At 42.2% G+C, this 14322-nt stretch overlaps 1 protein-coding gene across 2 annotated transcripts in view; it reads left to right on the top strand.

Moving 5' to 3' along the window:
* The window catches only part of drosha (drosha ribonuclease III), a 95356-nt gene that overhangs the window by 60495 nt on the left and 20539 nt on the right, over positions 1-14322 (top strand). For both annotated transcript variants that reach the window (XM_031285174.2, XM_031285173.2), the window contains exons 24-25: positions 5623-5667; positions 9500-9657. In XM_031285174.2, coding sequence (XP_031141034.1) covers positions 5623-5667; positions 9500-9657 — 203 coding nt within the window. The remainder of the gene's footprint in view (positions 1-5622; positions 5668-9499; positions 9658-14322) is intronic.

Raw genomic sequence — 14322 nt, 5'->3', positions numbered from 1 at the left:
CCAGATTCTCGGGCACATGCGTATTCTTCCAGGGGGCTCTGCTGCCGACACAATCCTCTCCAACCTGTCAGCCAATCATGTCAGTAGTGGTACTGCAACTACGCTCTGCACAGTCCAAGTTGCACTATGAAAAACCTCTACAGTGCATAACAATCAATAATAAAAATCACAGCCATTAAATGTTGTCAATAGCACGCTTAATGCAGTACAACTATGGATGCTGAGGGAGCATATTGGTTCGGTTGCATGTGAAGTTGTGCATGTGAAATGTTTAGACATGGAGACTGAGGATTGAAATAGTATGGCTTGTCACCCCCCCTGCTGAATCCCCCTGGTGGCTGCTCTGTCAACAAAGCTGAGAGGAGACAGATGGACACAGACCAGAAAGCCAGGTGGTATGATGGGTATGGGGGTGGGGAGTTGTGGAGCAGAGAGATGGACGGACACAGGGTGAGTTACATTTCTGTGGTCTGCAGGACTACTCGCATCCTTCTGTATTTCTAGCTTAACACCTTTCAAATGGGTCTTCTCACAGCACATTACCAAGCTAATGGGAAGCAGTGCAAAATTGAAGGAATCTACATTTTTCTGTATCACACCCGGCAAGGTTTTGCTGCTCCAATTTGTTGGTATAGTATTCCATTCACACATGGGTGATCAATCCCATTTCCCCTTCTTTTCTCTCTGTAACAACAGGATGCTGGCTGGTGTCCCTCCTTTGCTCCCCTCTTGTTTTCTCTCTTTCCTTTCCATTCTTTCCTCTCTCTAACACTCCAGGATGTCATTCCCCCCACAGATGTTTTGCCCCAGTCCTCTTATGACAAGTCATCACAAAAGCTCCACAACTCCGGAGGTAGAATTTAGAATTGACTACCTAAGACAAAGCTTGCATGTAATTTCCACCTCAAGACCTAGCCAGACAAACAGTGGCCCCAGTTTTTTCTCCTCTCCTTCTCTTTCTGTTATTCCATAATTGGTATGGCATTCATGGCTGGAGCGCAACAGCTATATCCGTCCCCTTGTTTTTCTCTCAACATATCACCTTTGCTGGCACCGGTTCACAAACAACGGGGCTCTTGCTGAGGATGGAATTGAGCTTCATTGCACACAGACGCCCGGAGGAACAATGGATGCTAATTTGTTAATGATGTTACCGTGGAGGTTATTAAAGCATCAGTAGAGAGGCAGGAAGCCACTTCTTCAGTGGAAGCTGCTCGATTGCTCTCAACCTGGATTCAACAGCAGTGCAATATAGCTGGGGAAAGATGTTGATGCCACTGTGCTGTCCTGAGGGAAATGTCTCTTTTGAGGAACAATCATCATAATGAGGATCCCACTAGTTACCCGTGGGCTAATCTGTTTGCTTTTATTAACACCACCACACAAGCATACACACTCAAACACCAGATGCAACAAAGGTTGCTGTGACAACCAAGATGGTCACCATGGCACTGCGATTGTCGCTTTTGGTAGTATGGGCATCCCAGCCTTCTTCCTACCTCCCTCACTTCTGTATGCAGTGCTAAAAAGGGTTTTAGAGTGTTTATCAGTGTTTTAAGCCCCCCAATGTCTCCTTCCAGGCAGCGCTACCTGGAAGGCACTAGGATTAGGCAATGGTTAAGGTTAGGTGCCTTGAAGTCAACGGTCGCAGCGCTACCTGGAAGGAGACGTTGGGGGCTTAAAACACCATCAAGCTTTTAGAGCAGCTTGAGATGGCATCAACTGTTTTGAGTCTTTCAGCCTTTTCTCCACATTTTGACATAGTTAATTGTGCTGGTATGTATTCTGAATTGAGTGGTTTTGCAAAAATTGCCTGTATATCAGGTTTTAACTGTATTTGATAATCATGACTCACTATGTTATTTTGAACTCTTGGTACACCAATAGAGTGTGCTAGGCCTACATGCTCATTCAGGTGAAAGATTTTCTGACAACTCCCTTCATACTAAGGTCACCTCATTGCCTTGTACCAACAGTAACCTCTGCCTCTGTTAGGTGGATTCAAGCTAGTTCTTTCTGCATGAACACATATTATTAATTTGTTTTCCTTTTTGAAAGATCATCCACTGGACATGAGCCTTTCTGAGTGAGTGATTTTTCCCTTACGTGAACCACAAACAATACACTCCACTTCTCTTTTCACTCAGCTACTCTTTACCCCAATGTCCCTTTCTGTTCTCTGTTGACATCTCTGCAATTTGTATGCTTTGTCGAGTGACAACTACAGCCAATATGTCCAATGTTTGACTGAGAGTGTGTTCTCCATTGCGTCCTTGGTTTGATAATAGCTTGGAAAATGAATGCATGCCCACATTCACCGTCTATTTTCCATTCACATACACGTTTCTGCTCAAAGGAACTGTAAAAGTTGTGCTCTCCACCTCAACAATAAATCACATGATGGCCTTCACTAAAGAGTCAGCATTAGTTTTCTCATATTTGGAAGTTCACCTTGACCATTCACTAACAGAAGCCTCCGTTTTGAACATAGGGCTGACTTATGTTGGTATTGACTAGCGACGCTAATGCTTATCGATTTCTCTGCTGCACTACTACGTTCAATGGATTGATTGGCAGCCTGTAGCTAGAGACCAATTTGTCAAGAAACACCGGACCTTGTCAGAGAAGAGCACCATTATGTCCCAATCACGAATAGCCAACAGTCCCAGGGATGTGGGGGGTAGGGTGTGGGTACAGGGCGTAGTGGCGTTGACTATTCACGTTTGGCTCGTGAGCCCTGATTATGTGCAAGACTGAGCCTGCGTCTCGATCCTCCCCGCTGGATTATAGCAGCGCTGATTGAAGCCCACCTTAAAATGGAGACCATAGCAGGTTTGACCAAAGCCGTTGACATTCAAATAAACATGTTTACATATGTTTCTTTTTCTTCCTTTTTCTGTTTGTAGCACAAGAGCTCCATCCTCCAAATGGCTGGGATTCAGCTGCTGCACATGATGATTTGTGTCCCCAGTAATTATACCTTCCTCGTGCTGGGAGAGAGAGAGGAGGAAGAAAAGGAAAAAAAAAAGCTGTTGTTATTCTTAAATCCCCACTCGATGCTGGCTTAATCATTGTCTGCCTTGTCTTTGGAATGGCTGTAATTGAAACATTAGCTGTTCGGGTCTATATACAGCATGTGGGCGGATCGCGCGCGCCCTGTGGATGGATTTTAATCATAAGCCTCAATCACAAGCTGAAGCAACTTGTGTGTACTTCACTTCCTCCTGCGTGTGCGTCCTACGTTTTAGATGCATCCCTTTCATGTGTATTTTATGGCAATTTGTGTGGCTGCAAAATCATTATGACGAAAATCCCATGTTGATATTCACAAGCCGGCTCCGTGTTGCCTTGATATCTGCTATGTACTTAGTGCTTTTCAACTCCAGTCCCAGGCTAGGAGACAAGCAACCAAAAGGAAGCTTTTGCTGAAATGTATTGACCACTTTCATTAATTTTTCATTGGCTGCTCAAGGCGATGGGTTGCCAGCTGGGTGGGTTGAGAAGATGAGGCGTCCATTCGATGCCGCTGACCACACACAACCCCCCTGTGGGCTAGCGCCGCATTTTAAAGGGTTATCTCCTTGAACCTTTTAAACACCTAAGTGATACTGTACTTTAGAGGCCCTCGCCACGTCTCTGTCACTACTATGACTCACCCAACATTAGACCCCAGGCCCAAAACTGCTTCTGACTGACGTTGTCCTTGGCAACCACTTGAGAGCCACAGCTTCGGCTCCTCCTCTCCGTTTGCTGTCTATTTCAGCCTTTGTCTTTTCTACCATTGGATCTTGTGGGGTTGCCTCAGAGCAGAGTTTAGGAAACATGTTGATCTTGCTCATATTTCTGTCCACCGGCATGGGAGGCAAAAGGAGTCCAGCACTGTCAAATCCACATGCCCACACACACCCCCCCACCACCCCCCCAACTCACTCCCCAGTGGGCGGTCGATACACAGACCTCTTGGTCTGAAAGAGATTCTGACTTATTTGCTGTTATTTCGACGCCCCCCCATTGGGGCTTCTGAAGGCACCGGAAAGCACATGGACTAAAGGAATGCAGTGTCCCTGGCATAGAACTATCTGTGGCCCTATCATCCCAATCTCAGTTTTTTTTTTGTTTGCGAAGAATCAATAACAAAACATCATCAATAAGTGTTACATTTATTCTTAATGTTGAGAAACAGCAGCCGTCTCTGGCATTGGTGAAGAGCGAGTTGTCAAGGGTGAAAAGTGAAGATTTTTCCCAGCATTTTACGTTGGTGTATTACCACCAAAAATGTAATGTCCTTTTTGACTTCATTTTTTTTTTTTTAAAGCTGCACTTACAAAATATAGATATGGCAATATGTCATTGTCCTTCTTCGTGCGATATGATATCTTGATACGCTGGCGGCAAATTTTAGTTGATAAAATGAGGCGCTCATAATGGATTTCCCTGCTCTCAACGTCGCTAATTCATGGCTCCTCGAGGTTGCGCTCAACACATGAATAAGAGGAAACTTAAACATAAGTTAACTAGCCGAAGAGTAAGAGGTTTTCAACGGAATGACGGACATCAGTTTGAGAAAAATAGCAGATGCCCCAGCCATGTTTAAGTCCAAAGTCTGGACCCGTAGTTGCTCTATATTTCTGTCATTTTAATTTACAGACTGAAAAACTTCTGCTGCAGAATTGGGCTGTTTTCTCACAGTTTGGACTGGCAGTGAATAAAGAGAGAAAATCTGTTACTCTCACTTTTAAATAAAATGCACAGTAAAAGGAGTTGGCCAAAAGCAAAACGGAGCTAATATTGAACATATATTCCTCGCTGTGTCCAAATAAAATTACCCCAGATAAACACTGATGCTGCTCAACGTCTGCTGGACGCATACCTAAATAGGCAATTCTTTTCTAATAGACAACATATCCCCCAGCCTATTATCATACACATCCATACAATTCACTTGTGTAAATTATTATTTATTTTTTTCACAGACCGCATTCTGCTGGCAGAGGTTCAGGAGGTAGAGCGGGTCGTCCTTTAATCACAAAGTTGATGGTTCGATTACTGGCTCCTCCTGTCTGTATGTCGAAGTGCCCTCGAGCAAGACACTGACCCCGAAGCGCCTTGCATGGCAGCTCCGCCACCATATATGAATGTGTTTGTGAATGGGTGAATGAGAGGCAAATTGTAAAGCGCTTTGTCCGGGAAGGTAGAAAGGCGCTATATAAATGCAGTCCATTTACCATTTAGCTTGTGGGCTTTGGTTCTTTTGTTTTTTTTCCTTTATATGTACAGGTTAACAATAGAACCGTGATAGTTTAAAGTTTTCCTGTCCGTCGGAGTAGCCAATAAAACGTTTCAGTACTACCTATTATATCACAGAAAGTGCACAAGGCTGATGAAATCCAGCAAAAATAAATGTTTAAATACTTAGAGATCCACCTTTATCATACATGGTTTTACTTGTGGAGCAAACACGTATTTGAGGCTGTAATTGCTGCTTATATTATACAATATTTTTAGGAATGTTTTTTTGTTTGTAATTCATTAGTTTCTTTAGTTTATTTCTACCGGTAATACATTGAAATTTCTTTCCACCGACTCCTCATCTCTCTTCCCCTTTCTTTTCTGTCTTTGCAGGGCCTACAGGAGGTCTGGCTCAACTACCCTCAACATCCCCTGCAGGTTGGTTGAGAGATGCTTTATTATTGATGTTTATTTTGGGCTAGGTGCCTCTCATTAAAACTCACCTCACCCCCAAGACACAAACTCATTCTCTCATTTGAAGTTTTCCAGCCTGAACATGTTTTTTCGTGTGTGTGTGTGTGTGTGTGTGTGTGTGTGTGTGTGTGTAACAGAGGTGGGCAAGCTGTTAGTTTGAGTTCTGAGTTCTTTATAGCTGTCACAAGGCTCCCAGTAACCTTCCACTAGTCTTCATTGTCCTGCTCCCTGTGTCTGCTCTCCATTTTGGTGGAGACCCTAATCCGCTTTTTCATTTAACTAGTCTCTCTTCCTCCTCGCCGTTGCTCCTTTCTCCCCTTCTCCATCATCATGCTTTTGCACTCACTGCCTCTGTCTCCTCTCTCTCTCTCTCTCTCTCTCTCTCTCTCTCTCTCTCTCTCTCTCTCTCTCTCTCTCTCTCTCTCTCTGTTGTTCCTTTCTTTGCTTTGCATGATCTGCCCAAAAACATTGAACATGTCAACAGTGTTTGTTTGAAATTAGGATTTGGAAGAAGAGATCAAAGATGCCATAACAGGATTACAGTCCCGAATCACATGGGGCCTCCAGGGACCGTCAGGCATCCTTCTCTCTGATGTGTTTGTGGGGAGAGAGTGTTTCTTTGTGTGGATGCCGAGACTCATCTTTAAGCAGTTTATTCTCTTCATCTCCCTGCGTGTGCATGAGTGCTGCTACGTCTTCATATGTACATTTTTTGCATATCCATGTTTAATATCCTTCTGTTTTTGGTACATCTGCGTATATTCTGTATATATATATATATATATATATATATATATATATATATATATATATATATATATATATATATATATATATATATATGTTGATTTTTTTTTCCTCATCTTAACTCCTCACTCCTGTATTTTTCATCCCCAAATGCTCTGCAGAGAGCCTGGGTGTTTGTTGTGCGTCTCACTTCTCAGAATATACCCATTGTATCCCACCGTCTGTGTTCGTAGTGAGTTGCACAGCGGCAGGGCACCGTGGTCGGGGGTGGAGCCCCGCGGTCAGCCCTACAACAGCTCTGTGGTGCGAGGGGAACCTCCACAGTGTGCTGCCTTAGTAGTCATTAGCCGCTTCTGAGCCGCAGCCTCATTACCACACACTGCGTGTGTCTGCGCTTTCCTCAGGGTGGTCCCCTGCCAGTGGGGTTACGCCTGTTAAATTTTGCCAACCTCTTGGTAGCTTGATAGCATCCTGACCTTTTGGCTTGAGATGATATAACTTAAGCAGTTTCACACAAGGAAGAAGATCTTTTCCTTCATTATTTATTTATTTATTTCATTATTTATTGTGTAATTGATGAAAGCCCCCAGGAGTTTTGGCGAGAACATTATGCCCCAAATTGTTGCTGAGAATTAACAAGGTGTCACCCTCGCTCCCCTGCCCACCAAGACGAGGAAGACAAAACGGAGGTGAAAGAGGAGCCGTCTTAATGAGGTTTTAGTGGATGGCATTGGCAACTCTCCATGGCGTGTGTAATTATGCGTCCACCCGTCTTTGGCATACACGCATCCATTAGCCTTGCCACCGCCGTGCCCTACAGAGCGCAGTGGAATGCTTTGTGGTTGACAGGCACATCTTTATGTCTTTCGTGTTTGCTCGATTCGCACCAGCGCGTCATCACCCCCAGCTCTCTAGAATAATTTAACGGAACGTCATTTACGTTGAGTCTGGATTTCAAAATTCCTTCTCTGGTTTATTGGGGAGAAACATGAGTGTCAGGCTTTCAGGCTTTCTGGGCCTCAAAAGACCTCGGCTCTGATTCTACTTTCTGTCTGGACTGAGCTGAAAGTGATCCTTTGAAGCCATTTCAAAAGTGTATATTTTTTTTCTTCATAACTGCTGTTGATTTTTTTTTTCCTCCCCTCTCCACTTCGTTTGAAGCCTTGCTGCTGGCCGTTCCCCCTAAAGGCTAGCTAGCGCCTACGAGTGCCGATCTCGTCAGATGCCGTTAGTTGTGATGCATGACATTTAAAAGCCTTTCGTTAATTAACAGAGGGGGGAAAAAAAGCAGAAATTAAATGTTTCTTCAGACATATTGGAAGATGGAACCATGACATTACCAGCAGCACTCCAATTAAAATACTGAGTTTAAAGCTACGCACTAGCTTGACATGGGAGACTCTGAGAAAGCTCTTTACACGACATTCCTTCATGAAAATGCAGTCAAAGAAGATGCTGGAAGATGAAAGTGGCCATCTTTCCCTGGAGAGTCTTGATTGTAGCTTTCTTTATTCTTCTTTTTGGGGGGACAGAGTCAATTTATTGTGCTTTCCCTTTGAATGTCGATGTTTCTGTTTTCTTTGGGAAAGACGTCTTGGTCAAGCATACAGTTGCTCCACGCAGAGACCAATTAGATGTTTCTAGCCATCTAATTAATGCACCCATAAGGATATCTCTTGATTCAACAAACATGCATGCACATAGCATCCCATTTATTTTTCTAATGAGCACAGACATGAGCAAATACTGTAGATAAATCAGGCGGCATGTTTTTGCTGAAACCGTCTACCGCTGAACTCACCAAGCCCTAGAGCTACTGTTAAATACATAATCTACAGCAATTTTCACAACCAAAAGCTATTCTTTCAAGACATATCAACGTCACAAGGCCAGTAGTCTCTGATATAGCCTGCTTTAGACCAAACAAGACCACAGATAGTAATTGACTGCCTGAATCACCGTATTTAGAGTAGTTTGACTTCAAACTTAATGACTAAGAGATTCCATCTGCTGCAGATCATCTGAGTTTGTTTTGAGGCGGAGCAAAAAAAACACACACACTCTAAGCAAGCCCTCAAGCAGCACACACAGGTTCATTTCATTTAAGGAATTTACGCGACGCTCTTATATGGAACGACTTCATTGAGCAAGTAGGTAGGGTTTTTCTGTGTCTGGTTTAAGGATCCTCAAAGTGGTCACACTGGTTATTACTTGACACATATTTGCTCTGTCCTACTTTTGGTTTGGTTTCACTCCGTCATAGGTTAATACATACGTATAACATACTTACTGCAAAAATATATGTCATACATAAACAAGAGCAATACATTCAGTAAAGTATGGGATATGGAGACTGCTGTGTCATATTACAGACTTAGTTCATATGTATTTATATGTACTCTTCAAAACAGGCACCTCGGTGTATTGGTGCACATTGTTTTGTCTTGTTTTTAAAAATAAAAAAATAGTGTATGACATACTCAATGACAAATAAGTCATATTTAGAATCCAGTTCAAGATCCTTGTGATCACTTTTAGGCTCTAAAAGGCCTTGGGCCTGCGTGGTCAGGTACCTGCCTACATTAAAGAGTATCTGCAGCCCTTCATCAGCAGCAGGTCTCTGAGCTCCTCTGATCAGGGTTTGATGTTTGTTCCTCTCAGCTCAAGATAAAAGGAGCCTGTGTTTTTGAGGTTGTAGCTCCCTCTCCCATTGGACCTAAGATCGGTGGACACTATGGACACGTTTTAAAAGCAGCTCAAGACCCATCTGTTTAGACTTGCTTTTGTTTAGTTTTTAGTTGTTGTTTTTTTAAACTGGGAAAACCATTTCTTTATAGACTTGGCTTAGTGAATGGTGGCATTGTGATGTTGTAACAGGAAAGGGACGGACACAAACCGTTGCCACAAAGTTGGAAGTACAAAAAATATGAATTGTGTGCTGTACCATTAAGACTTTCATTGGCCCAAACAATGAAGCAGATAAATGCATTGTGGCATTGGTGTCCAAAAGAATACTTTCTCTACATGCTATTTTCTTTTCCTTGGCCAGGTCCAGGAGCCTCAGACGGACAGGCAGCTGATTGAGACGTCTCCCGTCCTCCAGAAACTGACCAGCTTCGAGGACTCTATTGGAGTTTTGTTCACACATGTGCGTCTTCTGGCCAGAGCCTTCACCCTGAGGACTGTGGGCTTCAACCACCTCACCCTGTAAGTACGGTCAGTGTTTGTTTGTCGATAATTGAGTTCCAGCCAATTAAAATGCAAAGCGAGGCCCCGGTAGTTGATGTAATTTGCAAGGATTCTGCAGAACAAGTCAGGCTTTGTCTGTTGTTCCCTTCAGAGGTGATGAGTCATGATGCATTATAATATATAATATAATCTGAGATGCTGGGAGTTTTATCATACGTCGAGCATTTTAAATAGTTTTATCTGTTGTGAATGCGGCAGCCTCCTCCTCCCACATCATCATAATGTTTAACCCCTGCAGCTTATACATTTTCTTGCAGTGACTAAGACTGCCTGTATAACAAGGGATGTCTTGAATGTCAAGTTCAACAAAGTCCCTCAGTGAAAGATAGCCTCTTTCACTGGTTTTTTTGGCCCAATCCCTATAATCCAAGGGTTTCACAGCCGAGAGAGAGAGAGAGAGAGAGAGAGAGAGAGAGAGACCCCCGAGGGACTCTGAAGTCCCCCATATCTGTAGTCTGCCTCTACCTGTGAGGCCGTAACCTCAGTGCCTCATGGGGAATGGGGTTTTGATTCACTGGGTTGTTCAGGGCAAAGGGTTTACATTTTCTCCTTTTCATTCGTTGCAGCCACATCTCCTATTTGACAGATTTTTTTTCTCATATTATCATGCTTGAGTCCACCTTGTGAATTCCTCGATTCTCACTTAAATGTATTTTTTGGTATCCAGATGTAATTTAGACTACATATACTATACACATATTATTGTGGTATTCTTGTATTTAGTTTAGTTTTTTTTACTTGTTCTTCTCTGTTAATGGCAACGTTTCACAGTGACCCTGTGGTGATTTATCCCTGACATTGGAAATGTTTTTTCCCCCGCAGCCTTCTGCTATGACATTTGTTCAATAGTCAGTAAAGTTACAAACTTCTACGGTCAGATCTTGAAATTAATTGGATGGCTTGGCCTATTTGTTACAAACATGTCATCATTGTGTAGATACAATGCAACACTCCTCATTCATTGATAGAATGCAGTTTTGAAGTTTGAGAAAGATTGCTATTTTCAAAAAAAAAAAAATATATATATTTTCACTAATGAGATTGTTCATTCCGATCTGAGGTGTTTCTGATTCAGAGTATGAGAGGGCTGTTTGCAATGGAAGCTTAACTCACTTCTGAGCCTCACAACACAATAGTGAGTTTGACAGCTAAAGCAAATTAGCCTTGGCAGCACACCTCTGATATCTTATTGGCAGGCTACACTCTGTAATTGCTTGCTTTGATTTGCCACAAGGACATTGCTCTGTGTGTGTGTGTGTGTGTGTGTGTGTGTGTGTGTGTGTGTGTGTGTGTGTGTGTGTGTGTGTGTGTGTGTGTGTCAGTGTCAGTGTCATGTTCACACATACAGTACACTGCTGTGTATGTTCTAATCCATCACTTAAATGTCAAACCTCTCCCCACTCATGGTCAGTGAAGTTGATTAGAGGTCCAGAGGTTCGTCTCCAACTGAGCTTTACTTTGAGGACTTTCCAACTCAAGGTTGATTTCAATGATTTTTTTTCCAACTTGATGGCATCAAATCCAGACACTTTACTCACTATATTTATTGTGGACATTTCACCTAATGCATTATTTATGCTACAGAATTGTATTGTTACTTTTCCTGGAGCGAAAGGGAATAATTCTTATGTTTTCAGGGTAATTTATGTTCATTAGTGGCCAAAGGCAGGTTGACCTAAATAGAGCCGACTCATTTGAAAAGCTGGAACTGAGCAGCGGCTGACCAAAAGGACCAAAGGTTATACCAAAGTGGGTCACGCTGTCGAGATGGAGAGAAGAACGAGGTCAGATAACGGAAAGAAAGGTCAGACAATAAGGTAGGCAGCAGATGAGGAGACGGGGCCCAGGTTGGCCTTCGGCCTATCACTTTTTGCAGAAATGGAGGACAAAGTGACCTAGAAGAAGACAAGAAGCAAAGATGGGAGTTGACCTTGTTTAGAGGCGGTGGAGACCGGAGGCTTACTATCAGACAGCAGAAATGGAGAGCCGTGGCCCCCAGGCGCTGGGCTTCAATCTCCTCTCACAGCGGAAGAGCCGCGTGTTGTTAGTAGAAAGGATCCATCTCGTTTTTAAGTTCAGTGTTTGTTAAATGAAAGTACATTTTGCTGTGCAGCTTTGAGAGTAGTTATTTGAAACATGTATATACATTATACTTTACAAAATAGAATGAGGTTGCACAAAATAGAAAGATAAAGTGAATCAGTAAATGCAACTTTTTTTTTGGGAAATTTAAAAAGCATTTTTTTATTTTCTAGAACAAAAACAAAGAAACTGCAATAACTTGAGCACACAGATCTTGTTGCTGCTTCATTCTCAAACATCATTGCAGATGATGTGCATCACAGCTGTTCAGCTGCCAGTTTCAGGTGGAAAATAATGTTTAATGATGATGAGTCATGAAATAAAGGGCGGACTACTCAAATGACTTAATTCAAGGCAACTAATAATTTTGCTAAAACAATGAAAGGTAATGTGAAAGAATTTCTCCCTAATTTGCTATTTGACAAAAGTGACTTTTAAGATCAGGCAGTCCATTAATAGCTTGGCTGTAAAGATTTTACTGGAACGTTAAATACAAGGCAATACTGCTATACGTCCTCTGCAGCGAAAACGCACTTAATTCTTAGTACCATCAAGTACCATTTATTTTCAATGATATCCAGAGTACAATTAAAACAGAAAGAATAAATACACACAGACAAAAAAGAACAACCAGACAACAACAGAACACAGTTAAAAAAGTTGTGTTTAAGAGCATAGTAGTTTGCTATCATGGTTTTAAATTGACCTATAGGTACAATTGTGTTTTACACGTTTTAAGGTGTGTTGTAAATTGTTCCAAGTGTGTTTCACGCGGGACTTCAATTATCATATATTATTTTATATTTAGAAAAATGTATCCTTTTACCATACATTACCAACAAATTTCTATTACCTTTACCCAGATGACACTGAATGCCCCCCGTAATACTGTAGAAAGTAGCTACAGATTACACATTACACACAAAAACATTAGCTCCCAAAACACACAGAGGGAAAATGGCCTTAAATGATGAGTGTTCCCCCTCTTTCGGAGCGGGCAGTCTGTCGCTGTCTCCTCTGAGGGGCTGTTAAAGGTATTTCAGATCACAGTCAAAGGCGAATAAAGACCTCGGCTCCACACTTTACCTCAATTTCCCCCACCTTACTGGAGCATTGTGCCTCTGCTGTTGAAGTGAATAAGAGATGGCTCTTTGTGCCGCTTCGCACAGCAACGCATTCCTCTTTGACCCGCTCTATCTCTGCTTTCTTCCTCTATCTCTTCCCTTTTTTTTTTTCCTTTCGTCTCTCACTGTCACTGCACTATTCCCTCTCTCATTCTGCCTCCTATTGGACATGAAATCAGCTCACACTCTGGCGTAGCCCCTTCCCAGCTCACATACAGTATGCATGGTATGGATCTTGAGAAAATCTGCAGCATGACACGTGTTCACATGTACAGCCCTGAAGTGCAGGATGAGCAGGGAGTTCTCTCAGCCTCCCACTGGCATCCATTTCCCTCCTCTATACCCTACATACCCCCTTCATCCCAACCTCTGTTTCTTCACACGCTTCTGTCTTGTAGCAGAGCCTTTTCATTAGAAGCTCTGTGATTATTTTTAATGTGGGAGTCAGTGTCCCATCCCTCCTAATGATGCTTAAAGGCAGACTGAAATAAAAAAAAGTAGCTTTTCAAGTTCTTACTTCATCCATCTTTCTTATATCTTTGGTATCTATCAAAATACTTTACTTTTTTATAATAAATATTTGAATGTTCAAGTGGTATTTGGGCAAAAAAAAAGCAACTTGAAGACGTCACTGTGGGCTAGGAAATTGTGATGGGCATGTTGCACTATTTCCGGACATTTCAAAAACTAAGTGATCATGGATCATCAGAGATATGTGTTTGAATGCCAGTTGGCCAAAAAAGTTTTTGTACACTTCCAATAGTGCTGCTGTAGTAGTTTAAGTGACTGGAATTTAGTCATTTCTCCCTCCTCTTCTGCCCTCTTATGTAACAGCGTGGGTGAGAGAAGTGATTATGGAATCAATCAGTCCTCTGTTAAGCGGAAAAGGTGGCTCGGAATCACTGGTTCTTCAGAGACTCCATGATTGACTAAAGCTCAATAAGTACACAATTGGTTGATCAACAGAAAAAAAAATAATTCATAATACTTTTGATAATCAAGTAATTGTTTCTTTTCTTGAGTACATTCCTATTCATGGGAACATTTTCTGGTTCCAACTCTCAAATGTGGGAATAATGTTTGTCTCCGTTTATCATCATTATAAATGGAATACGTTTGGGTTTTGGACGGTTGGTCGGACAAAACAAACAATTTGGAAATTGTGATGGGCTTTTTAAAATCTGTTATCCACTAAACATTTAGTCAGCAGAAAAAATAGTCAAGCGAATAATCAATAATCAAAATAATTGACGGTTGCAGCCCTGCTAAAGATGCTGTTTCAGTCTTTAGCTCATCTGTTTTGGCTCGGATACGCTCATAAAAGGCAGAGGCGCCAGAAATTGGACAATAAACTGACCTTTTTTCCTCTTTGAAGTCGGCCTCCTCCTCGTCTTCTACCTCTGCATCTTTCTCTCTC

This window comes from Sander lucioperca, chromosome 23 (genome assembly GCF_008315115.2).
Source record: "Sander lucioperca isolate FBNREF2018 chromosome 23, SLUC_FBN_1.2, whole genome shotgun sequence".
NCBI lineage: Eukaryota > Metazoa > Chordata > Actinopteri > Perciformes > Percidae > Sander > Sander lucioperca.
Note: the sequence above shows the minus strand (reverse complement) of the source record. Positions and strands in the feature narration are given on the sequence as shown.